The 26,515-nt window shown below is 41.4% G+C and overlaps 1 protein-coding gene across 6 annotated transcripts in view; it reads left to right on the top strand.

Annotated features, from left to right (window-relative positions):
* Positions 1-879: 879 nt before the first annotated feature.
* Positions 880-26,515, top strand: part of PRKAA1 (protein kinase AMP-activated catalytic subunit alpha 1) — a gene marked incomplete at its 5' end in the record, with an annotated part of 72,561 nt that continues 46,925 nt past the window's right edge. For 2 of the 6 annotated variants that reach the window (XM_080636592.1, XM_080636595.1), the window contains 8 exons: positions 886-1,024; positions 4,827-4,968; positions 8,277-8,370; positions 10,010-10,154; positions 11,876-11,963; positions 12,820-13,044; positions 18,729-19,215; positions 20,597-20,723. In XM_080636592.1, coding sequence (XP_080492718.1) covers positions 886-1,024; positions 4,827-4,968; positions 8,277-8,370; positions 10,010-10,154; positions 11,876-11,963; positions 12,820-13,044; positions 18,729-19,215; positions 20,597-20,723 — 1,447 coding nt within the window. Of the gene's footprint in view, positions 1,025-1,458; positions 1,555-4,201; positions 4,280-4,826; positions 4,969-8,276; positions 8,371-10,009; positions 10,155-11,875; positions 11,964-12,819; positions 13,045-18,728; positions 19,216-20,596; positions 20,724-22,349; positions 26,302-26,515 lie in introns of those variants that run through there. The other 4 variants (XM_080636597.1, XM_080636593.1, XM_080636594.1 and 1 more) reach the window with 4 other exon arrangements.

Raw genomic sequence — 26,515 nt, 5'->3', positions numbered from 1 at the left:
CTCCATACATAAACACCTCATCCAATTGTTACTCCTCCAGATTCATCTGTTTCTTTGGAGGTAGGGTTCGAAAGTGATTTAAAAATAATCCAGTTACAGTCAACAATAAAAGAATATAGTCTTGGGTATGTAGAAAATACCATACAATAAATCAATGGAAGGAAGGCCTAAATGCAATATGAATGAATGTGTTGGTGAAACAAACTGGAGGACAGGTCATCTGGTCAAGGTAGCAGGACTTAATAAGGTCCTACTTCTCTTTGTATTCCTGTAATAGGGTCTGGATTTGGACCAGGGAAGAGGAAGAGATAAGGGAGAGAATGAACATTTAATTTATGTGGCTGATGAGAAATATGGAAACTTGAGACATCTGTTTTTCTGAAGGTGGCCATGTTTCTGTCATAGGATCCCAACACTCCTGCTTTAGTAGAATTGATCTTGAAGCAGCTTATGCTCCTGAATCACCGTAATTAAAGGTTGGCCTGGCGTTTCTGGCACCAGGGAGGGACGCCGGAACATGGCTACAGTAGCCTTCTTCATCTTGTAATGTCACGGGCCTTCCCTCACTGCCGAGCACGGGTAGTTGGAAAACCGAGCAAGATTTATTAATTACAGCTACGGATGTGTCCCCTGTACCGGCTCACCTCCACATCAGGAGGGACACCCCGCATCAAGCACAGCGTTGAGCTCCCGGTTCCAGCTATCTGCGGGCAGAACCCGCACCCGCGCGGCGCCGCGCGGCCTACCCAGCACTACCCTCCTCGAACCGCAATGGTTTGTCCCAGGGAGAGCGGGAAGGCGCTAAAAGCGGAGCTCCTTCCAGGTTTCGGGGTGGGTGCTGTGGGTTGCTCCTCCTCCGCTAAGGCTTCCGCGCGGGCGGGTACGATGCGCAGACTCGGCCCTTGGCTAAAGATGGCGGCGGCGGCGGCGGGTGATAAACAGAAGCACGAGCACGGCCGGGTGAAGATCGGACATTATATCCTAGGCGACACGCTCGGCGTCGGCACCTTCGGCAAAGTCAAGGGTGAGCAGCGGGGAGCGGGGCTGCCGCCTGCCCGGCGCACCGGACTGCGGGCAGGGGGGTAGCGGCCAGGGTTCAGCGGCGGGGTCTCTGGGTCTCTCCTGCTGCTGCCGCCAGCAGCTGGCCCGTTATGGCCTGGCGGCCTCAGAGGCCTGGTAGGGCAGGGGGGATGCGGATGCCGCTGTCGCAGCCCGGGCTTGGTCCCGCTCCGTCTCCCGCCCGTAGGGCTGCGGCGGGCCAAGCCTCTCCAGCGGCGACGCCGGGAAACTTGAGCTGCTAGGCGCCGCCTGGCCCGTGCCGCCGGGCGGTTGAGTCATGGGCTGCGGCGGCGCTGCCAGTGTGGTCCGGTGGCGCGGAGGAGAGGGGCCGGGAAGCGGCGGCTGGTCGGGCGGCCAGTACCGCCCTCTCAGGAAGGCGGTCATGGGCCGTTAGCGGAAGCCTTGGGCGCAGCCGCAGCGGGGACCGGGCGAGGGGGCTCTGTCCGAGCGTGCAAACATCGCCCGATGTGCTGCGCGTGACCCTCGGGAGAGGAGGTGTGTGGCCAGCCTAACGGCGGGGAGTGAGGGTTGGGGTTTGGGGAGCGGCTTTCTTCCGTGTTCACAGAACTAACTACGGCAAGCTAAAGTTGCTGCATTTATTGCAGGCAGCACCGGATGTGTAAGGGAAGTAGGGAGGCTTAATTCTTGAGCTGTCTGTACCTTGCAATTTGCTGCACAAGTACCAACTCTTGATGACCTTGTAAAGGAGGCAAGACTTCTCCCTCTGCAAAGAGAGGAATAAGCATACAAAGATGATTCTGGAATTGCTGGATTAACTGGCAGCACAGCTGACATACAGATACAGGAAGACTTTATGCTAAATCCACGGGACTAGTGGTTACCAAAGGAGTTTTTTCTGTCTTGGGCTTTAAAAACTTTTCCCAGTAGGGGTGCAGATGCCGCACTACAGATTTGAAGCCTAGCAGAAATAGAAATTAAGCTTTCCCTCGATGCCAACTGCCACAGGTAGTAAAGCTGCATTAGCTTATACTGTACGTGCTGTGATGTGTGTGAGAATTGTTCAGATACTGAGGTGTGCAAATGCAAAATAACCTTTCACAACTGACTTAGACTATACTCTCATTACATTCTTTGTAAGGTCTTTTATGGTTATCCTAATGGATTTCTCATGATTACAACCAGTAGAGAGCTGCAGCTTATCCTGTTATATCTAATCTGCTAGCTGACTTTTAACATGTTTTTACAGTGTTTCTGCTCTATGTTCTCTGCACAAGCTCTTTCAGCTATTAGCAAGTTCTGAAGAAATTGCTCACGTATAGAAAATAAAAGTATATTTGCCTTTAAGAGTAGCTAAGAAAATATTTTGAGACTAGAGCCCTCCAGGTCTCCTTTCTTCAGGACAGTTTATGAAGTGATACCCCTCAGCCACTTGGGAGCAGCTGGAGTACCATTGCTTTCTGTGGGATCTTAGCACCTCCTTAAAAAGAGAGAAAATGAGATAAGGCAGAAGGCAGGGATCAGATCCTTTCTTCCCATGGAGGGACTACATGGCTGAGGGGAGGAGGCAAGTCAAAAGATGTGTGATTCTCCCCCTTCCCAATGCACTGCACAAAACTAAAAAATGCTTACGTAAGTGTTCTTGTCTCTCTTGGCAAAAATGTATTTGAAGTTGACACCTTAAAAGATAATTTTGCGGGGCTACTGTTATAGTTTTAATATATTATTTAACATCACTACTATTAATATTTCATAAAAGAGAGTTAGGTTAAAACAATTTAAAAAAAGAGGTGGAAGTTTTATTATTGCTCTGGTTTTATTATTGCTGTTTCCATAATACCCCTCTGCCTGCCTCATTTGATTTGCGCTTACAGATAACTTAGTGATGTGGTGTTTTCCTCTGGCTGTATTAGTCGGAATTAACAACTAATTGACTCTTGACAGCACCTCAGATGGACAGTCATGGAGGAGACAGCTGTTTCTGGCCAAGATCTAGGCAAACCTAAAATGCCACTTATTTTTTTACTTCTGTAAAAAGATGCAGGGTAGAAGAGTACTGAGCTAAATCATGTGAGACACATTCTTATTTAAACTTGGATTTGATGTAAAACCTCTATCCCTATTTTTGATTTTTTTGTTTGTTTGTTTTTTGTTGGTTTTTTTTTGGGGGGGGAGGTAGGGGCATGGTTTTTTTTTTTTTTTTTTCAGCCACTGCTGATGTTTCTTGGTGAAACTGAATGCCGACTTTGTTTCCAGATAGTTTTGGGAATAAAGTTAACTTTCACAGAAGGAAAAGTAGTCAGGCATCCAATGGTTTGTACTGAGAAAATGAGGGATTCTACTTAAGTTTGTAAATACACAATAATCGTTCCAAGCCTGTTCTGTTGTGATGGTTCAGGATCTTGGGTAATCCACTATGTAGTTACCTCCAGGAATTTAGACAAGATGCTTTATTTTACATAGTGGCTGTCTTTGTTGTAAGAATAATTACTCAGGTGCTTACCATTATTTCTGTGTCTTTGCTAAGAACTTCTTCTCACTTGTATTTTTTCTTTAGCTAAAGGCAGCTAGAAAGTCTCGTGTTGGGAAGAGAGATTCACAGATTGATAAGTGCTTGCTAATTCCATCCATATTATTTGTTGAATGCAGGAAGGTTTTAGTGGATCATTGCTGCTTATCAGAGTTTCCCACGGATATATTTAAATAAAGCTTGAAGCCTGGGGCTTAGTTAAATCCTCAGGTGAGGAGGGGCACCCAGATGAGTGAGTCAGCATATGCCTGTTAGCAGTGTCCAGGTGAACAAGGCTGAACCATGTAGGTGTCCCTGGAATCTGACAAATAGTCAAAAGGCAGGAATCGAGATGGCAAATGAATATAACTGTGTGCAGAAATCCATACAGATAGTGAAAACTTGCAGTGAAACAGATGCTTACTTGCCTTCTATGCTTTATCTGTGATCCAGTGTTGGGTTTAAGAAAAATATTCTTGGCAATGTTGTTGTGATTGCTTCACATAGCACTTCCAAATTAAGAGGGACAAGTGTTGAGGAACTGTTTTACACTTCCTCTCTTGAAAGAAAATTAAACCCTTCTAGAAGTAGGAAAGAAACTGAGGAATATGAGGTTGCATGTTTGCATTGCATCTCGTAGTTACAACTGATTTTTATTTTTTGTGTTTCCTGTAGTTTTACCACTTATGTAATAAAACCCTGGTGTTTACTGCACAGACTGTGGACTGTAGGGTCAGACTGTTCTAAGGACAGGTAATTATTTTTCAAGTAAACTGATACTCTATGGTAATTCAGAGTAATTGCTGAGTCTGGCTTCTTGAGGAAACAATTATTTCTTTACTAAGAGGGATCTTTGCAGATAAAGTAGGAGAGCTGCAGGAGAACATGTCTGAGTTGGTTACCAGGTGAGCTAAAAGTTTGGAGTGACTTACACAGTTAGAGAAAATGGTGTCCCTAATTAGCAAGGGTGCCTTTAGCAAGGGTGGGTTTAACAAGGATAGCATTTTTGGTGTATGATTTGTTAGCAGTAGTGCAAAAAATGCAGTCATGCTTCAGGACATCTGAGGGCTAGGTTTAAGGTTTTTTTACATATTCCATTAATCTTCTAATGATAGAATTGTGGGAGAAATTGGAGTAGGGCAGAAGAAATTACATGCCATCTGGTTTTCAACTGCATTTCAAGATAACGGGGATATGTGGAATGCAAACATCTTAGTATTTCTTGGCTACGGTTGAAATGAACAAACTGTCTTTATGGAGCAGTTAAAAACTCTCACTAAATACTTCCTTATTCTTGCAGTTGGCAAACATGAGTTAACTGGGCATAAAGTTGCAGTGAAGATCCTGAATCGACAGAAGATTCGCAGCCTTGATGTTGTAGGAAAAATCCGCAGGGAGATTCAGAACCTCAAACTCTTCAGACATCCTCATATAATTAAGCTGTAAGTTTTGCTTGCTATATTCAAGCATATTTAAGCAGTAATCTCTTTTTGCTCTCACTGATCTGAAATATGTTTAAAGGGCAATTCTAGGAGTATATTGTCAGGAAAGTAACCACATCCCAAGTACAGAACCATTTTCAGTGTCCTCTGTAATGTGTTTTCGTAAAACTGACCTCTGCAGGCTGGAGAGCTTCCTTTAGATCTTTACTCACAAATTCTTTGAATGGATATGTAAAAGGTAACGCTGCGATAGATACTTCCAGTACCATCCATCTCAGCTTTTAGCTTAGAATCATAGAGTAGTTAGGGTTGGAAAGGACCTTAAGATCATCTAGTTCCAACCCCCCTGCCATGGGCAGGGACACCTCACACTAAACCATGCCACCCAAGGCCTCATCCAGCCTGGCCTTGAACACTGCCAAGGACGGAGCATTCACAACCTCCCTGGGCAACACATTCCAGTGCCTCACCACCCTCACAGTAAAGAATTTCTTCCTTATATCCAATCTAAACTTCCCCTGTTGAAGTCTTAACCCATTGCTCCTTGTCCTATCACTATAGTCCCTGATGAATAGTCCATCCCCAGCATCCTTGTAGGCCCCCTTCAGATCCTGGAAGGCTGCTCTGAAGTCTTCACGCAGCCTTCTCTTCTCCAGGCTGAACAGCCCCAACTTTCTCAGCCTGTCTTCGTATGGGAGGTGCTCCAGTTCCCTGATCATCCTCGTGGCCATCCTCTGGACTTGTTCCAACAGTTCCCTGGTTTTATTTGACCTTTCTTCTGCTTCAAAAATCAGTTGTAAAAAACACTGTAAAGGGCCATTTCAGTAGTAAGTTTATTGTGTTTTCTTACTCAAAATATGTTGTTGGTGATGTGCTGGTCAATGATCCATGGTTTTCCAGCATAAATGGCACTCTGTGAGATACATTGTGAATTAGGAATGTGCAGTTTGTTTAATTATTTTGGAATTCTTCAATAAAGCTGCCACCACTTTGTCTAACTGTGGTGTTTACAGTGTGTCTATTTACATCTGTTAGTTGATCAGTAGTTCAAAAGTGGAGTTCAGGGGGCAGTTTAATATGCCGCAGAGTAGACCCCTTATCTGTGGTCTGATAAGTTATAAATGCTGTTGATTTTTTGACTTTCATTTCCTGTAATGTATATCTGCACCTCCATAGTGTGGGTGATTTTCACTATCTTAATTGTGGTGTTGGTCCTATTTTTTTTTTTTTTTTTTATTGGCAGCATCTTCTGTTCGGATGCTGCTGCCGCTGGCATATGCCAGCACTGTACACTCCACTTAATTTTGCAACAGCTCTTAACGCTGAAGCTAAATTTGATGTTGTAAGATCAACTCACTTCTTCAGTGGGTTAATTTTCAGAAGACTGTTGAGCTGATCTGACAGCAGAATTGCTGGTGCTGCCAGTTAGAGTTCCGGAACGAGTCCAAAGGACATACTTATAGCCAAAACAAGATAGGAAGTGTCAGTGTACCAACTGAGATGTGGAGGTGGAACAGGAATGTGTACTTGTGGAGTTGCTAAACTGTTAAGTTTGCTTAACAGATTTCAGATGACAGTTTCTCAGGGAAGCATGAGGAGATTTTTTTTTTAACTCTTGCATGTGAAGAGAAGGGAGGAGATGGTATTCCATCAGTTTTTTCACCAACTTTTCAATTGGTCAGCCTGCGTTTCGAAAGAAGAAGGATTATGAGCTTGTATGTATGTAGCATATAAGACAAAATTGATACTGTTATGCAGATAGCTGGACATCTGGGATCATGCTGCTCATACTGTTAGAAGCTAAAGAACATGGAACTGTTGGAACAAGTCCAGAGGAGGGCCACAAGGATGATAAGGGGACCGGAGCACCTCCCATATGAAGATAGGCTGAGAAAGTTGGGGCTGTTCAGCCTGGAGAAGAGAAGGCTGTGTGGAGACCTCATAGCAGCCTTCCAGAGTATCTGAAGGGGGGCTATAAGGATGCTGGGGATGGACTCTTCATTAGGGACTGTAGTGACAGGACAAGGGGTAATGGGTTCAAACTTAAACAGGGGAAGTTTAGATTGGATATAAGGAAGAAATTCTTTACTGAGAGGGTGGTGAGGCACTGGAATGGGCTGCCCAGGGAGGTTGTGAATTCTCCATCCCTGGTGGTGTTCAAAGCCAGGCTGAATGAGGCCTTGGGTGACATGGTTTCGTGTGAGGTGTCCCTTCCCATGGCAGGGGGGGTTGGAACTAGATGATCTTAAAGTTCTTTCCAACCCTAGCTCTTCTATGATTCTAACTGGACTGGGGAACTGTTAGATAGCAGCTTAAGATATCTGGGGTAAAGGTGAACAGATCTCTTCAGCTTAATATTACGAGGTAGACAATGTCTAATTTGAAACATTTCCGTGCTTTATGAAAAATTTCATGCATGGCATTAGCAGTATACACAATTGCCAGCCTGTTGTAACAAGATTGTCTTTCTATACCATGCTTTAAATAAAGCCTTCGGAGCATCTCCTCTTGCAGTTTTTGACCTTTAGCAATAGAATGCATCTTGTTTTCCTACCTAAATTCTTTTTTTTTTCCTGGTCATCTATGCTGTATGGTTTGATAATCTTATCTATGTTATAGGTATGTAACTATTCCACAACCTCCTTTTCCATACCCAGAAAAGTGAGCTGACTATAGAGAAGCTTGGCTGTAACTTTTGGATTTAAATTGATTAAAATACTATCTCTGTAGCAGTCTCTTAGCCATGGCTTTAGAATGTTGTTAATGTTTTAGTACATAAGGTACTTTCAACCATGGTGTTAAGAGAAAATTGGTAAAGGTAATGCATGTCTGATCTCATTGCTATATGTAGTTCAAGAATAACTTCTCAATAAGCTGAAGCACGTCTGTTTGCCCATTTGTCTTTAAGTGTAGTTTTATTTATGCAAGTTGAGGGTTTTTTTGCGCTTTGGGAAGTATACATTTGAGATGCCAGCAAAGTCCTTTTGAATTCCTTCCTCACTGAACCAAGCTGTGTGCAGGGCAGCACTGTACAGGAATTGTTTGGACTAAGCTTACTCTCTGAAACTATAAAGGCTGATATTCCTGTTCTTAAATATAAGTATGCTGCTAATTTTGGCAGTGATGACATCTCACAGTGGAAAGAGAAAATTGCTTCTGAAAAATAATGGAATTTCAATAGCTGTAAACTGGCTGATAAATATTTTAAAGTATACTTTTATCTGACTCTGCACAATGTTGTTTTTAACTAAATGTAATTTAGCATCATTTACTGAGTGTGTAGACTAATAAATACCTTCTCTTATCAGGTACCAGGTCATCAGTACACCAACTGATATTTTCATGGTGATGGAATATGTTTCAGGAGGAGAACTGTTTGATTATATCTGTAAAAATGGAAGGGTAAGAAGTAGTCTGACTACAAATCAATGACTTGTATTCTGTTACTGCTTTTGCAACACTTCTGTGTCACCTGGCTTTGAAAGTACAGGCAGGTTCTTTTGGGGGATCCTTTTGGGGATATAATTAAAGCTTTATTTTCTTAGCAAGATATTATAGTTAGTGTAGCACAGAATTTGTGACTAGAGTGACACAGGATTTCAACAAGCAGAATCAATGTAGTACAACTTTTAAGTAGTGTAATAAAGAATTTATAATATAATTTAACCTTTAGATTTCTTATTACCTGGACCCTCTGCAGATCTGGTCAGATATTAATACACGGTTTACTGTATCAGTACAACATCCATAGTCTAGACTTGAAAGTCGTATGGAAAAGCATGAGTCACTCAGTCTTTGGAGGAAGCAGAAGACGGTGGAGGTGTATCTTGCCTCCAGTGAGTTGTGGCTCTTGTCCAGCAGTGGTTCTCTTCCAGGTTCCATACTTAGGACTTGTAATTGAGTTCACAGACAGTGCTCTGGGTGTTATTACACTTCCCTGTTCTGTGATGGTATTATCGCTACCACCAGGCTGATTAGGTGCTTTGGACCTTCAGAAGCATTAAGGAAAGCTGTTATCACCCTGGTGCCCAGGAACCTTGAGGCCAGTAGAGATGGGAAGAAGAAATGTTTGGTTTGCGTACTGGGTTTACAGCACCATTCAGGGCCAGACAGTGAGGGAAAGGGCACAAATACGTGACTCACTTAGGCACAAAATGGCTGCTTGCCTCATAAAGTGGTGCTAGTTATGCTAATCAAATTACCGGGGCCAGGAGCAGAGTGTACCAGTCACACCCTGTTAAGTGAAGGTTTGCTTTTCTGTATTTGGCATTAATTTTGCTGTTAGCAATTTAAAGATACTGTATGACTACATCTTTTTCTGAAAGTGAAAATGGTAGAATGTTAACATGTTTCATGTTTTTTATGCATGACTGTCGTAGCACTTTTCTATGCTGATCTGTTAATTTACAGTTACTGGGAGCAGACTGGGTGAATATGTATCCAGCTGAAGTATTTAAAAAATATGTCTTGAGTATAACCCATTATTGGGAAGCTACTGTTGTGGCCTTAATACCTTCTTCTACTAGTAGAACGGTTTCTGTGAAAGCTCTGAAGTCACTTTTGACAAATTGGGATACTTTAGTTGTTAGAGCAAACTCTTGACATGGATTAGGGCATTTTTGTAGGAAATGTCCAGCTAAGTCTGCTTTTTGGGCTGGCTGCTTATACTATCCGAAACTTGTCACTTCTGTGATGCATGTCAGCAGCTTTTGTCAACTTAAATCTTATGCTGTACTTTGGGTGCTAATGTTTCTCGTTACAGAGCATGTAAGATCTACCTAACCAATTTCAAAAGTGCAATTAGAAATTTCAGGGACTTTGTTAGTTGGTGGGTATGTTTTATAGTCATTTTTGAGCTGTGGTACAATCAAAATGGTGTAAGCTATGGAGCTTTCTGCTACAAATTCTAATAATCTGCTGTATAAAGTATCAATGATAAATGATAACTTTAGGTGGTGGGAAAATATCCTTTAACTCGCATATATAAAAGCCAAGTTATCTTCCACTGTCTCAATTGTTTTAAACCCTTTGTCTGCCTTAGCTGGATGAGAAGGAAAGTAGACGTTTGTTCCAGCAAATCCTTTCTGGCGTGGACTACTGTCACAGGCATATGGTAGTACATAGAGACCTGAAGCCTGAAAATGTGCTGCTTGATGCGCACATGAATGCCAAGATAGCTGACTTCGGTAAGCGTTGCTGTTCATGTTTCTGGTGGTGTTTATTTAGCTCCTGTTAATTACTATGGGAAATATTCAAGTATACACATTTTTTTAAATATCCTGGTGGTGGGACACAAAACAAGAACCTGAAGAGTATGAATATAAAGCTGAATTATGTTTCATGCACATGTGTAGAACTTGTTTTTCTCTGAAGCTTTCTCTTTAGGAATTTTCTGTGACTGAATGAAATTACAAACTGATTTGTTTGATTTTGCGTAACAACGTTTTCTCTGAAATGCGAGATAGACTTGGTTCCTGACCTTTCCACTTCAAAATTCAATCCTATTGCCTGTTTCACCATCTGTAAATTGTGGATGCTTAGCTTTCTTGGAAGTACAGTGCAGGAGCAGTTCATAATATTTAAGAACTACATCGCTATGGTAACTAGTCCTCCAATCAAGCTACTCTGAATTCACTTTAAAAACTCTATAAGGTTGTGATTGAAAAAAATGTAGTTAAAATATAAGAGGTAAAATAAGAACAGTTAATCTTCTGAACTCATGTTCTTTTTTGCTGTATACCTGCCTAACTGATCAAAAAGCTTAATTGTTTATATGACCTATTTATGACATAGCTGTTGAAGACTAGCAGCTAGTTCTTGGAGATACCTGAATCAAGAAACCTCACCATATAAGCATAGTAAGGTATCCATACTGCTATAGTATCATGATGTATCTCTTGTAGACATATTGGATAATGCCTGCCTGTGTAAAGTCTTTTGAGGTCTGTACAGTGCTAGGTAATCCTGAGTGTTCTAAGTAAGTGCATTGTTCAAATATGGCACTGGGGATCATACTGGTTTTTTTGTGCATAGAAAATGCATATCTGGTGAAGAAATGAATTACAGAAACTTAACTATATTCCTGTACGTTACGAATCAGCAAAGCTATGGGACTCAGTTGTTACTAGTGCATCAAATAAGATGTTAATAGAAGGTTTTGTATATTAGAGTATGGAAACTAGCCAAACTGTATTCTTTCATCTTTCCCCTGCCCCCTGTAAAAGGAGTAATTCCTTCTTGGAGACTGAGTAGTCTTGATAGTGCAGCCTCCGCTGAAGAAACTAAATGCATTTTCTACAGCTATTCTAGAAGTGGTAGTTCTTTACTGATCTTAGACTATACTGAAGGCTGGTGAATGAAGATGGCCTAGTTCTACAGTACACTTTAATTACTCAATGGAATATCTAAAATCAAACTAATGAACTACAGTGATTCAGGAAATTGTGAAGTCAGGTGTAGTCCTCAGTTGCCATATTTTTTATGTCTCTACAAAACTTTAGGCAATTCTGTATAGCATCTTCCACTTTAGCATTTAGAAACAAATGTAGTTTTTAAGACTTTCTTGTTAATGATCAAAATTCTGTCTTCCTTAGAATAACTTTGTTTTCCATCATGTCTGTGTCATCCAAATCAGACTGGTTTTTGTTTTAGAATTAATGTGTTCTCAAATACTTCTGGGTTGTGTGCAGTAATGAATTGATATTACTCAAATTTCTGATAAACTAAATGGAGGATTATGTGGCATGCTCATGTAAAAATTTCAGTAATTCCAAACAATATTACTTCTTTACTGAGATTAATTTATTGATTTTTCTCATTTGAATTACTAGTGATCTGTTCTAGATGGTATATGCAGTATGAAATCATTTTGCTCTCCCAATTTTTAGTAACTCTTATACACTTTCAGGTCTATCAAATATGATGTCAGATGGAGAATTTTTAAGAACAAGCTGTGGTTCCCCTAACTATGCTGCGCCAGAAGTAATTTCAGGAAGGTAGTTTCTTTTGTTTTGGATACATGTGTGCATGTACTTCATTTTGCTGCTTGATTCTAAAGGCTACAGAACTAGTTCATTTGACAAGCTTGATGCTGAGAAACTATGGGCTGAGCTTTCAATTGGCTTGATAATTTTTCATGAGGATTTAAGGCTTCTGGGAACTAGCTTTGAATAGCTCCTGCAAGGTGAAGGTTATGTCTGTTGCCCCACATGAAGTGTGCAGAGTGTGCCTGAATTGATCCTAAAAATCTCACAGCTCAGACCTTGAAAGTAGAGGTGTGAATAGAATTAAAGGCAAAGTCTGCTATGAAGCTGAGCGGGTACCTTCAGAATGAGTAACTTCCTCTTTTTTTTTTTTTTTTTTTGACTCTTTGCTGCCTTCAGCTACCCGCTTAATATTGCCTCTTGCTGATGGATGCCAAATGTCTATTTTATTCAGGCAGCACCACAGGATACGTGACAAGTTCTGCTTTGTAACTTTTCAGCCTCACAAATCTGGGGGGGATAGTTGACTTTCCACAGATTTTGCTGAAACCGTTGTAACAGTATGTAACATGGGCTTTCTTAGTAGGAGGTGCAAGTTTCTTTGGGTTTGCCATTGACTTAAACTGTATTTGTGAACTATTGTTACAAACTACAGAGGAAACCTATGTACTTGTGCCTTGTTTTATATTTGAAGTGGAAGGACACTGACTTTTAAGGGAAGCATGTCATAGAACTGAAATAGCATAGTACTCACAGATTAGTTGTCCAAAGTTAATACACTTTTAATTACTGTGGTACAGTGTAAGAAAGTAAAGAAAATATTTAAATGTATTAAACACAAATCACTAATAGTTAACTTTTTTCCCAGATTATATGCAGGTCCGGAAGTAGATATTTGGAGCAGTGGGGTTATTCTCTATGCTTTGTTATGTGGAACACTTCCATTTGATGATGATCATGTGCCAACCCTTTTTAAGAAGATATGTGATGGTATCTTTTATACCCCTCAGTATCTGAATCCATCTGTAATCAGTCTTTTGAAGCACATGCTGCAAGTGGATCCAATGAAGAGAGCAACAGTCAGAGACATTAGGTAAAACACTAACCGATGTCTGATCACAGGATGCTGGAATGATAATCTCGGTGCAAATACGCAGAACAAAGAAGTCATTCATACAGCTAGTCTGTGTTTTGTAGGGTGAGGAAAAATTTCAGCTGCTGATAGTTTGGCTTTACCTCTGATTCTCATCTTCAGTGGTCTTCTGTCAGCGGTCATAGTAAAACAAGTTATATAGTGTTGTGCAAGATGTTGAAAAATTTTTGTTACAGAGCATGGATAGCTTTTGAATCATAAATAGTTCTGTCATGTTATTAGCCATAAGACATGTCACCTCACACTTTGAAGGGCAAACTGAGTTCAATAGAATACCTTAATTTTTATTTTTTTTTTGGGGGGGGGATGTTATGCCTTTAAAGAAGGTCTTGCAAATTCCCTAAGCAAATGTATCGCCATTGAGTGGAGGTATTCATTATTTGAGGGAATTAGTCTTAGTGGAGGTGATTTGTAGCATCCTGAATGATGACCAGGTATCCAAAGACCTGGTTGAGATTTTGATGCACACGGTCCATGCAGTGCAAGTTTGTACTAAATGCATTGATACCATATGCCAACACCCTGGTGATAATGAGCTGGACAGACATGGAGGTGCCAACTGTAGATGGATTGGACAGCTGACTCTGAGAATTTGAAGAGGATCTTGCTTCCTCCATCTTTCTCCTGCATTTCAGATGTGGAGAAACACACAGGTTTCTTTCTCCCTGCCATCCCAGTGGTGAGGAGTTAGCAGGCAACTGTGTGGTGCTTAGCTGCTGGCTAGGGTTAAGCTGTATAACTGCTCATAAATCTGTAGCAAGTGTTTGTGCTCTAAGCTGGAATATTGTCGTAATTGGTATCATGATGTACCCTTCAGCTAGTTAGGAAGGTTACTCGCAGCACAGAAACCAATCATTTCTTTCCTGTATGATTGGGTAATGCAATTATTTGGTTCCTTCTGTATCTTTCCTTTTCCCTTTTATAAATACCAGTGCATGAGTACTGATTGGCAAGGCACAGCTACAGGTTGGGCAGAGAAGAGATTCAGAGCAGCCCTGCAGAGAAGGACTTGGGGGTGTTGGTCGATGAAAAAATGAACATGAGCCGGCTTCAGTGTGCGCTCGCAGCCCAGAAAGCCAACCGTATCCTGGGCTGCGTCAAAAGGAGCGTGACCAGCAGGTCGAAGGAGGTGATCCTGCCCCTCTACTCTGCTCTCGTGAGACCTCACTTGGAGTATTGTGTGCAGTTCTGATGTCCTCAACATAAAAAGGACATGGAACTGTTGGAACAAGTCCAGAGGAGGGCCATGAGGATGATCAGGGGAGTGGAGCACCCGTATGAAGACAGGCTGAGAAAGTTGGGGCTGTTCAGCCTGGAGAAGAGAAGGCTGCGTGGAGACCTCCTAGCAGCCTTCCAGTATCTGAAGGGGGCCTACAAGGATGCTGGGGAGGGACTCTTCATCAGGGACTGTAGTGACAGGACAAGGGGTAACGGGTTCAAACTTAAATAGGGGAAGTTTAGATTGGATATAAGGAAGAAATTCTTTACTGAGAGGGTGGTGAGGCACTGGAATGGGTTGCCCAGGGAGGTTGTGAATGCTCCATCCTTGGCGGTGTTCAAGTCCAGGTTGGATGAGGCCTTGGGTGACATGGTTTAGTGTGGGGTGTCCCTGCCCATGGCACGGGGGGTTGGAACTAGATGATCTTAAGGTCCTTTCCAACCCTAACTATTCTGTGGTTTCTATGAACACATTTTTTCTCAGTTTCAGTAGCAACTAACAGGTTGTCAGCATATTGTAGTAAAGTGCCTCTGTGTGTGTGTGTGCTTCCCAGGGTTCTAATTCTTGTGCCAATTGATTTCCAAAAATGGTTGGACTGTTTTTAAATCCCTGAGGTAACACCGTCCAAATGAGCTGTGTCCTTCTTCCTGTTTCAGGGTTTTCCCATTCAAAAGCAAATAAATTTTGACTTTCTTTGGCTGGGGCAGACAGAAAAATGCATCCTTTAAGTCCAGACCTGTAAACCTCTTCTGATTATTATTCAATTTAGTCAATAAGGTATACAGATTAGCTAGCTACTACTGGGTGAATATTTTTCACAATTTTGTTGATTGCTCTGAGATCTTGAACTGATCTGTAACTTTTCCCATCAGATTTCTTTACTGGCAAGACAGGAGGATTATATTTCAATTCATATTCAATTAATAATCTATATTTTAAAAATGTATCAATGATTTCTTTGATTTCTTTTTGATCCTCCAATTTTAAGGGTATTATTTTATTCTAATTGGGCAGGCCCCCCTTTTTATTTCTACTTTAACAGGCAAAGCATTTTTTTTGCCTTACCTGAAACTTCAGATGCGCATACTCCCAGATATACCTGATTAAGTATTTCTTTTGTTTCAGGGAGGTCCTTCTGTTTGCTTTTCTGTTGAATTAAATATAAACTCAAAACTGCAATTAATTGATCGTCTTTAGCTGTTGAATAATTCCATTTTGCCTTCTTTAAATGTTGCTTCTCGCCCTAATACAGATTTTGGAGAATTTGGCATGCATAAAAATTTATGCATTCCTATTTGTTTTCCCAATTCGTACTTTAAGGGTTTCAGAAAGAATTCCACTTTTCTTTTTTTTTTTTTTTTTTTTCCCTTTGTGGCCAGTAGCTGCCACATCTGTAACAAATTCTTTTTCCTCAGATTGAACACTGAATATGTTGCTCCTGTATCCACTATAAACTCCACTTCATTTTCTCTAGTCCCTAGCTTTAATTTAACCAGTGGATCTGCTAGGGTAGATACCCCAGGTCCCCCATCAGTCTAGCTCTAATTCAGTTACTGGAACCACCTTGTGGGGTATTCCTTTTAGGGCAGTCTCATTTCCAACATCCAGATTCCTTACAGTATGCACACTGATCTGGTCCCATAGGAGAACTCACTCTTTCACCTCTGCCTCATCCTCTAACATTAGTCCCTCCACCAGTTTCCAGTTGTCCCAAAGCAGCCACTGTAGCTGTGGCTATAGCACGACTCAGCTTTTTCTTCTCTACCTGTTCCCAATTCCTGTATGCTGTCTGTGCTTCTTCCTTTATTTCTGTTTGTATTTATCCAATAAGTTCTTAATCTCCTGGGGCCTATAGTTTGTCAATATGCCTGTTCTTACTTGTCCATTTGCCCTAGTAATCATCTTACATTTAAACACAGGAGCTGCGTGAGCTCCTTCCTCCCTTTTTTTTTTTTTTCTTTCTCACAGTTGCTCACCCTGCTCTGCATCGGCTCCAGATGCCTGCCTCTGCAACAGCACTTCTGTTTTAACCCTTTCTTAACTCTGAATGTGAGTCTGCTGCTTGTTGCCAGTGACAGCAACCTCTTCCTCCTTATCAATATCAGATAGGACAGATGCAGAGGGTGCTCCTCTTGGAGGTACTTGTGATACATAATTCTCCAACCTAACTTCCTGATTACTCTGTTTTTTTAACTTTAAACATCTTTCCCCAGTATCACAGGCTGAACAACATCTCTCCAGCTTAGCTTTTTATTTTTCCCTGTCCTTTTCCAAAGCCAAAATTAAAGGAACTGGTGGAGCTATATTAATTTTGCATTCAGTCTGTCACTCCAGGTGGTTTCTTAAAGAGAAAAACATCTGCATACTTCACTTCATCCCATTTTCCTTGTTGCTGTAAGAACAACATCAATTGTAACAATCTATTATAGTTCAGAGTTCCATTTTTAGGCCATTTTTCCTGATCTTCCAAAGTGTATAAAGGCCACCATTGATTACAGTATTTTATCAGTGTTTTCTTGTTTACTGAGCCCCCAGGAGGCCCTCCCAGTTCTTTCCAATGTGCCAAAATACACCCTGAAGGACTCTTTTTCAAAATTTCTCCACTCTGTTGATTTCCGATTATTAATTTCACATTCACACACACTAGGGATCCCGCAGACACACTCCACACAGTTACAATACTTGAGACAGAGACTAAATTCAATCAAACAAACAACAATTAGTAACACAGTTACAACATGCTGTCGCCAATACCAAAATTGTTACCATAATGAGCCACAAAATAAGTCAAATACCAGTAAAATCAAAAACCGTTTCCACAGGATGCCCCCTGCATCTTGCAGGACCTAAACCACAAGACACCACCTGCTTCTTGCAGGTGTATACCAAATGGATGCTAGCAACTGGGTATTTGCCTTTACCTATGATATTTCCTATCTCGATTTATGGAAGGCTTCCAAACCTTGTGTATGCTTACCAACCCAGTTTAGTCTTTATGTAAGATGCCCCCTGCATCTTACAGAGTATATAAAACAAAAGAATACCTTTCGTAAAGGTGGTCCTTGTCTGCTCCTGCAGCAATCCGAATGAGTTGAGGAATCCCTCTGGGAAAAGTTCAGAGGGAGGGACCTAGGGAGCCCTGTCCTCAGCAGGTCCTGCAGCCGAGTAGAGAGGGTCACATCTGGGGTGCCAGATTGATTTGGGGAAATCTCAAGGAACTTGCCAACAAAGTTGAAGTTGACAAGCAGGTATTCTTTATTGCAGCACCGGGAGACACGGGGGATAGCTCCTCCTAGCATGTCTCTGCTGAAGTGCTATGCAATCTGTCCTTATGTGTCACTAAACATACATATTCATTACGTACATGTGTATTCATGAGGTTACTTATGTATTACATCATTCTTCTAGAAAGTTTCTCCTGCATGTGCACAAAAATGTGGTGGTGGTCTTTGGGGGTCGTTTACTTCTTCCAGCAGTCTTCATCACTTGGCCATTCGTGGAACTTTCGTCCTGGCAGCCTTTGAAGCATGCACAGTAGATAAATGCTTAACACCAGCTTAATTAGTCTAGTAACACCACTGACATAATTGAGTGTTTCTCCCTGTCCTTCTACTTATCAGTTAACTCAGCTGCAACTCATCTTGAACATCTGCTGGTTTCAGGTAATCTTTATCTACGTGTTCTGTTTTGCTTACCATAAGTTTTGCACAAGATTGCAAGGTCCTAGAACTACAGCAGCTACAGTCATTTATCTTATACAATGATGATCACTAAGAAGAACTGATTTACTCACTTATAATGGGTTATATTTCAGCCTATATTTCTTTGTACAGTAGTGAAGAGGTACAGATTGACCCTTCCAGAGCTTCCTTCAACCCATTTTAAGTCTTGAAGAAGCAACTGCAAGTGTTACAAATGGAAAAATTACAAGCAGCTTGTTTGGGGTGGGAAATCTAGCTTCTGTGTTCAAAAACCTGTGTCCAAACATCTACTAAAAAGTTATTCATCTTTGGCATTTCATAATTTTGTTAGTTATTGTTATGTGTGTATTTGGGGAGGGACAAATCAAGTGGATAGTGTAAGAATTTCAGTTGAAAATATTTTAAAAGTAGCATAGTGGCAGTAATAAGTATACCATTTGTATAAAAAGCTGGTTTAGCTATACAAAGGCATTTTTGGAATTCAGTTGATAAACTTAGGATCTTCTTAGTCTTCTGTGGAATGTCTAGGAAACTTGTGAAGGCGGTGTTTATGTACTCTTTTTATTGTCTTTGCTGCACAGAAGAGGACATGGAGTGACAACTGTTATTCTTTCTATACAGTTTAAAAATAATTTTGAAAGAATTTAATGTGAAAAAGGTATGCTTTTCATACTTAAACTTTTATGTATTTTTTTTTAATCTAGAGAACATGAATGGTTTAAGCTGGACCTTCCAAAATACTTGTTTCCTGAAGACCCATCATATAGCTCTACCATGATTGATGATGAAGCCTTAAAAGAAGTGTGTGAGAAGTTTGAATGCACTGAAGAGGAAGTGCTAAGTTGTCTGTACAGCAGAAATCATCAGGATCCTTTAGCGGTTGCTTATCACCTCATTATAGATAATAGAAGAATAATGAATGAGGCCAAAGACTTCTACTTGGCTACAAGCCCCCCAGATTCTTTTCTTGATGATCACCATCTATCTCGCCCTCATCCTGAAAGAGTGCCATTTTTAGTAGCTGAAGCACCTCGTCCTCGCCATACTCTTGATGAGCTGAATCCACAAAAGTCAAAGCACCAAGGTGTAAGGAGAGCTAAGTGGCATTTGGGGATACGAAGTCAGAGTCGACCAAATGATATCATGGCTGAAGTTTGTCGAGCAATTAAACAACTGGATTATGAATGGAAGGTAAAAGAATAAAATACCTTTACAGCAGAAACCATCAAATTTTTGTTTGAGCTGTGTAGCTTCATACTTCTAGCCTATGTAACTATGTTCTTATGAGTTGCAAGTGGTTTGGGAGAGGCTATTCATGCTGACAGGAAAAAATCTTGCTATCATGTCTACCTCTTCTACTGGGGTTGCAGGAATGGTTTTGTTTGCTAAAAAAGTCAAAACAAAAAGCCAAAGCCCAACACCAACAATTTAAAATCATGTACCACTGAATGAAAGAAAAAAAAGGACAAACACCAAAACACAAAACCCAAAAAACCCTCCCACTTTAAAAAACCCAGAAGCAAACAACAACGCAACCAAGGCGAAACAACCAACCAACCTGCAAAACACCAACCCTTCTCTCTTTCCCCCCACCCCCACGTGTTCTCCCTTAACCTCCCCAAATCAGAGCTACGGCAGGGAACCTTACAATCACAGAATAGTTAGGTTTGGAAAGGACCTTAAGATCAACTAGTCCCAACCCCCCTGCCATGGGCAGGGACACCTCATACTAAACCATGTCACCCAAGGCTCTGTCAACCTGGCCTTGAACACAGCCAGGGATGGAGCATTCACAACCTGCCTGGGCAACCCATTCCAGTGCCTCACCACCCTTACAATAAAGAATTTCCTTCTTATATCCAGCCTAAACTTCTCCTGTTTAAGTTTTAAACTGTTACCCCTTGTCCTATCACTACAGTCCCTAATGAAGAGTCCCTCCCCAGCATCCCTATAAGGCCCCTTCAGATACTGAAAGGCTGCTATGAAGTCTCCATGCAGCCTTCTCCAGGCTGAACAGCCCCAACTTTCTCAGCCTGTCTTCATATGGGAGGTGCTCCACTCCCCTGATCATCCTCGTGGCCCTCCTCTGGACTTGTTCCAACAGTTCCATGTCCTTTTTATGTTGAGGACACCAGAACTGCACACAATACTCCAAGTGAGGTCTCACGAGAGCAGAGTAGAGGGGCAGGATCACCTCCTTCGCCCTGCTGGTCACACTCCTTTTGATGCAGCCCAGGATATGGTTGGCTTTCTGGGATCTGAGCACACACTGAAGCCAGCTCATGTTAAGTTTCTCACTGACCAACACTCACAAGTCCTTCTCCACTCAACCTGTAGGTGTTCCTAGGGTTGCCCCAACCCAGGTGTAGGACCTTGCACTTGGTTTGGTTAAACTTCATAAGGTTGGCATTGGCCTACCACACAAGTGTGTCAGGGTCCTTCTGGATGGCATTCCTTCCCTCCAGCATATCAACTGAATCACTTGATAATACCATTGATTTGAAACGATAAAAATAATATGCAGTGCTTTTCAAGCAGTTCTGGTTACTAACTCAGATCTCTTTTGTACTAGGTTGTAAATCCATACTATCTGCGTGTCCGAAGGAAGAATCCAGTTACCAGTGCATATTCCAAAATGAGTCTACAGTTGTATCAGGTGGACAGCAGGACATACTTACTGGACTTCCGTAGCATCGATGGTATGTGAAGTCTTACATAAATGTGGAGAATTGTACAGGAAACCATTCTAAATGCAAACTTGTCATACTTCACTTCTAAACAAGTAAATTAAGCGTTACCTTTTAATTTAAGCTAACCTAGATCTCTGTTGGTGTTTCTTAACTCCTTCCTGGTCTAGTGTTCCTATGAGCAGATGGTTAGCTGATTCATCCATTAAATAATAGCTTTTTAGCTATATCTGTTCCTGCTCCATTTTGTGTCTACTCCAGCACTAATACCACTAGTGCAAAAGGGGACTGGACTATGAGGGGTGAGATTTGGATCAACCTAAACTCTCTTTGGAGCCTCTCCCCCAAGTTTAAACATGTAGATGTAAGCATGTGAATAAACTAGTGAAGATGAATCTGGGCATCTAGGCATTAAAATGTGATTTGGACTGTACACTGCTGTGCTGGGTCTGGCTGAGATGGAGTTCATTTTCTTCATAGCAGCTTATATGGTACTGTGTTTTGAATCTGTGACTAAAACAGTGTTGGCAACACACCAATGTTCTGGGAGTTGCTGAGGACTCATTACATGGTATTCAGCCTTTCTTTCTTTCCTCACTGTCAAACCAGGCCAGGAATGAGCAAAAAGTTGGGAGGGGATGCAGCCTGGAGGGCTAAGCCAGATTGTCCAAAGGGGTATTCCATGCCATATAATGTTATGCTTGGCAAAGAAATTGAAGGATGGGGGCTTAGGAAATGCAGCCTAGAGGCTGGCTGAACGTAAGTCTGCTTTGGAGAGATGGCAAGTGGTTGCTTTTCCATCACTACCGGTCCCTCTCCCTTTCCTCTTACTAAACTACATTTATTTCTACTCATGAGTTTTCTCACTTTTGCCCTTAAAATGTTCTTGCCCATTGCTCAGAGGTATTAGCTGCCAGGCAAAGTCAACCTGCCAGTGTTAGTGGTAGACAAAATTTTGAGATAAGAGTTGTATGCTTGCAGTAATTTAAGCCTTGGAAGCAGTTCGTGTAGCCTATGGAAAGGTATATTTTATAGAGTGACAGCAATGGAGCATACAAATCCCAGCTGGATACCTTCCTGAAAATGAACAGAGGAGCTGATAGTGACTGGCTGCTGTGCTTGTTTATGGGTACACTAGACGTAAGCAGAATTGGCTGCAGCCAGTGATGTAGATGACATGCCTAGGAAAACAAGTGACATGGAAAAATGATTTACTGGAGTGTGGCTGGATTACATTATAGGGTGGCTGAGGCCATATCTTGTGACAGTTCAGTCTCATCTGACTTGGTGGTAGAGTTCTTGCCTTCTGACAATACAGGTACCTGCTTAGATCCAGTGGTACTTGATAGAGAGGACTAATCATTTTCCTGTATTGAGCTGCTGCAGTATAGGACAAATGTCATCCCTTTGAGAGGGAGATGGCTGCTTAGAGCCACACAGCTGGAGGAGGGCAGCCTGCTGCAGTCCTGCCCTCAACTCTTGAGGAAATACAACTCATGTTGCACAAGCAGTATATGTACTGATTGAGACTTTAAAAAACCCAAGATATTGAAGTGTGAGAAGGGGCAGATACTTGCTGTGTCTTTAACTAATCTGATACTGATACTAATTTTCCTCCTCTCTCCCCTGGCCCCCCAGATGAAATTACTGAAACGAAGTCTGGGACTGCAACTCCACAGAGATCAGGTTCTGTGAGCAACTATAGATCCTGTCAAAAAGATTCAGATGCTGATGCGCAAGGAAAATCTACAGATACATCCCTTACCTCATCAGTGAACTCATCGCTTGACTCTTCTACAGCTGACTTAACTCCAAGGCCAGGGAGTCATACAATAGAGTTTTTTGAGATGTGTGCAAATCTTATTAAAATACTTGCGCAGTAATTTTGAAGATGGGCTTATTTCTCTCACAGCAATAAGCATGCCTAAATCATAGCCAGATGCTTCCAGTTATAATCAAGTTAAATTTACTAAGGCGCTGAAAAAGCTAGCCACAGAATACAATTTGTACAGGAATTGAAATGATTATGGGCAGTTCACATGTACTTGAAGCTGGAGTGAATTCTGATTGTCTACTGTCCAGTAGCAGAGGTGCAGGAAATCACATGCCCTTGGGGCACCATTCATAACAATTTACGTTGAGTGTGCGTTAGGCTGCATATAACATTTAAGTTAGATGGACTTTTTTTTTTTTTTTTTTTCCACTGGTAATACATACACCTGATGCACTGTAAGTAAATGTACACTCAGTGACCTGAGTATGACTTGTGGGTCACTATGCACAGTTGTGACTCAGTTGGTCAGAGCTGTCAACATCTTCTAAGAGTAATGTGTTAAAACTGCTGTCTTTCTCCCCCCCCCCCTTGACAGTAAATGATAAAGAACTGTTTAATGCATTAGAGTGTATTACTTTTAGCAACGGGTAGATTTGATTAGATGCATGCAGGTCCTACCAGTTGGAAACATATGTAGGTGCTCTGTAATGCACTAAGGATGAAATGCCGTGGGCTGTGAGTAGAACAGAAATATCAAATATATATAGTTTGCAAAAGCTGCTTATATATATCCAGAGATGTTTATGCCATCCAGAGGGACCTTGACACGCTTGTGAGGGGGCTGATGCCAACCTTATGAAGTTTAACTATGCCAAGCGCAAGGTCTTACTCCTGTGCAGAGAAGAGATTCAGAGCAGCCCTGCAGAGAAGGACTTGTGAGTGTTGGTCAGTGAGAAACTTAACATGAGCTGGCTTCAGTGTGTGCTCAGATCCCAGAAAGCCAACCATATCCTGGGCTGCATCAAAAGGAGTGTGACCAGCAGGGCGAAGGAGGTGATCCTGCCCCTCTACTCTGCTCTCGTGAGACCTCACTTGGAGTATTGTGTACAGTTCCGGTATCTTCAACATAAAACTGGAACTGTTGGAACAAGTCCAGAGGAGGGCCACGAGGATGATCAGGGGAGTGGAGCACCTCCCATATGAAGACAGGCTGAGAAAGTTGGGGCTGTTCAGCCTGGAGAAGGCTGCATGGAGACTTCATAGCAGCCTTCCAGTATCTGAAGGGGCCTTATAGGGATGCTGGGGAGGGACTCTTCATTAGGGACTGTAGTGATAGGACAAGGGGTAACAGTTTAAAACTTAAACAGGAGAAGTTTAGGCTGGATATAAGAAGGAAATTCTTTATTGTAAGGGTGGTGAGGCACTGGAATGGGTTGCCCAGGCAGGTTGTGAATGCTCCATCCCTGGCTGTGTTCAAGGCCAGGTTGACAGAGCCTTGGGTGACATGGTTTAGTGTGAGGTGTCCCTGCCCATGGCAGGGGGGGTTGGGACTAGATGATCTTAAGGTCCTTTCCAACCCTAACTATTCTGTGATTCTGTGATTCTGTTCTATATACAAAGATTTAAAAAACCCAAGATTTAGAATCTTTACTGAGTCCACAACAGTGGTGAGAGACTTAATGCTGAGGAAACTTGACACCCTTGATAGGGTGACTATAAAGATAGACTTGATAGCCTAAAACACAATGTTACCCTGTGAAGAGAGATGGTCTGATCTGTGCATATACCTTAGTGTAGCAGCAGCACAGCAGCTCCCAACTGCTACTGCAGGCTCATAATCCTGGTCCTTAGAAATACGTGCATGTAATTAGGAGCACAGCCTATGTGTGCTAGTCCAGAATCTGAAATTGACATTTAACAAAAAATATGTTAGCACTTCGATACAGCTCTATGTCACATGTTAACTTAGCATATACTATTTAAAATTCACTTTGCAGTTGAAACTACATATATAGGTCAGGTTTTCCCAGGCCACATTCGTATCAAACTTTGCTGTTTAAATTAATTGTGAATATTCTAACTTTTATGTTGAATATCGAAAACTGATCGTGACAACTTGAGCACTGATATGTAAGAAGTCTTCAGTAGTAGGCTGCAATTACGTGTAACACCCTTTTGCATTTATGGTTTTTGCAGCATTTCAGGGAGAAAGAAATGAACCTTATGTTAAAATCACGGCTAGTACTTGCACAAAATCATGTAGTCTCTTGTAAATTGGATATAATTAGCCATAGTTCTATTTTCCTCTAGCACTAACAAGCATAAACCATAAACTATATGTCATAAAATGTTTAGTTTTGCATTCAGTGTTCTCTTCAAAACAAGCTTCATGATCCACTCTCCCAGGGAGAGACTGGAAATCAAGGCATTATTGTGAACAGTGAAACCTGGACTCTTTTAAAATGCAATGGGGATCCTTGCCAGTGACTTGGGACTTTATCCGTGGAAAACTACTAGCTACAGATATTAAGAACAGTTTAATCCAAGCCCACTGGCTTCAGTCCAGAAATTCATCTGTTGCGAATATGCACAGAATCTGAAGAAACATAAAGCTGCTTTAAGCCCTGGAACTGCGGTAACTGCGTTCTGGGCAATTGCATGATCTGCCTAGTATGTAGGTGCAAGTTAAAATTTCAGTTCTGTAAGTGTCACACGTGGTCCCTGTGATGCAAGGTTCTATTGTTGTACCTCAAAGAGAAAGATTTTTCCTTAGATAAAACTTTGGGTTTAAACTCCCAAGATCGAGATGTCAGCAGGAGGGACCAGCTGCAAATCCTACTTCTAAGTCACAGTTTTAGTCTTGTAGAAATCGGATCTGATGTACTTAATAAATCACTGTGTTAATTTTTGTTACCCTTTCATTTTGAAGTTGTTACATGTTGCACTTGTACAACTACAACAAACGCACAGGTTTTTTAATTGTAGTAATTCCTCATCTGGAATTGGTTTGGGATCACTCTTGCATATGTTTAAACTAAGTATATGTATACATGGTGTCTGACCCGTGTGATGCTGATCACGAATGCAAGGTGTCAAGGTGCAAAAAGCTTTGATACACTTTTTTTGGCCCTCTTGTGCATTAAGGCAACCATAGGTTTTCCTTTGTCTTGTTATCTGGAGGTCTAAGGAAATTTCTGGCAGCAGCATACTGTATCTGTAGTTTTAAATAGAGTAAGTTTATTGGTATGATAGATCAGTTTTGATGGCCAGAAGTTTTCTGATTGAACTGAGATTTTTATAGGGGAGAGGAGGGGATTGACAACCTTGTTAAATCCAGAACAGTTGTCTGTTGTGAGACTTTCCCATGCTTTCAGATCTTGCTGTTGAAACTGCTTTCTTCACATGTTCCTACTGATACTGCAGGCATTTTTTTAGTGTCGGGCTATCTGCCAACAGGCTGTGAAGCAAAACTTCTCTAAGAAAGCTGCCAGGGTTGTAAGGAGGCAGCTTATGCAAATACACAAATTGGTCAAGTATGTTACTTTGTGTTCCCAAGCTTACTCCTGTTGAAGTACCTTGAATTATCTTGCCTTTGTATTGTAATTTTTTCAAAAGCATGGATGAGCCTGACTGTCCATGTGCAATATAACTCACTAGATAAGGGATAAAAATTCATCTTGCTGGTGCAATACTGAAAAAAAGGAAAAAACTTTGTTTGTCTTGCTATGAGTGTTTAATACAAACCTGGAAATAAATTTTATTTTACCAGTTGATTACCATTGTAAGATATGAAGTCCTGTTCTTTAAGAAAGATGTGCCTACTTCCTATGTTCATTTCTTTTGACAAAGCTGAATGGCAAAAATGCTTGTTTATACCTGTATAACTTTTTAAACTTTCAAAACTTAAAACTAAGTAAACCTGAAATACTCAGTCATTATGTCTGAAACTTTGTGCATGCTCTCCTCTAGTTTTATAAATTAACATGAGGACTGTTAGACATGTTTTTGAAACAACAGCACTTAACTGACT

The sequence above is a fragment of the Psittacula echo genome (assembly GCF_963264785.1).
Source record: "Psittacula echo genome assembly, chromosome: Z".
Classification (NCBI taxonomy): domain Eukaryota; kingdom Metazoa; phylum Chordata; class Aves; order Psittaciformes; family Psittacidae; genus Psittacula; species Psittacula echo.
Note: the sequence above shows the minus strand (reverse complement) of the source record. Positions and strands in the feature narration are given on the sequence as shown.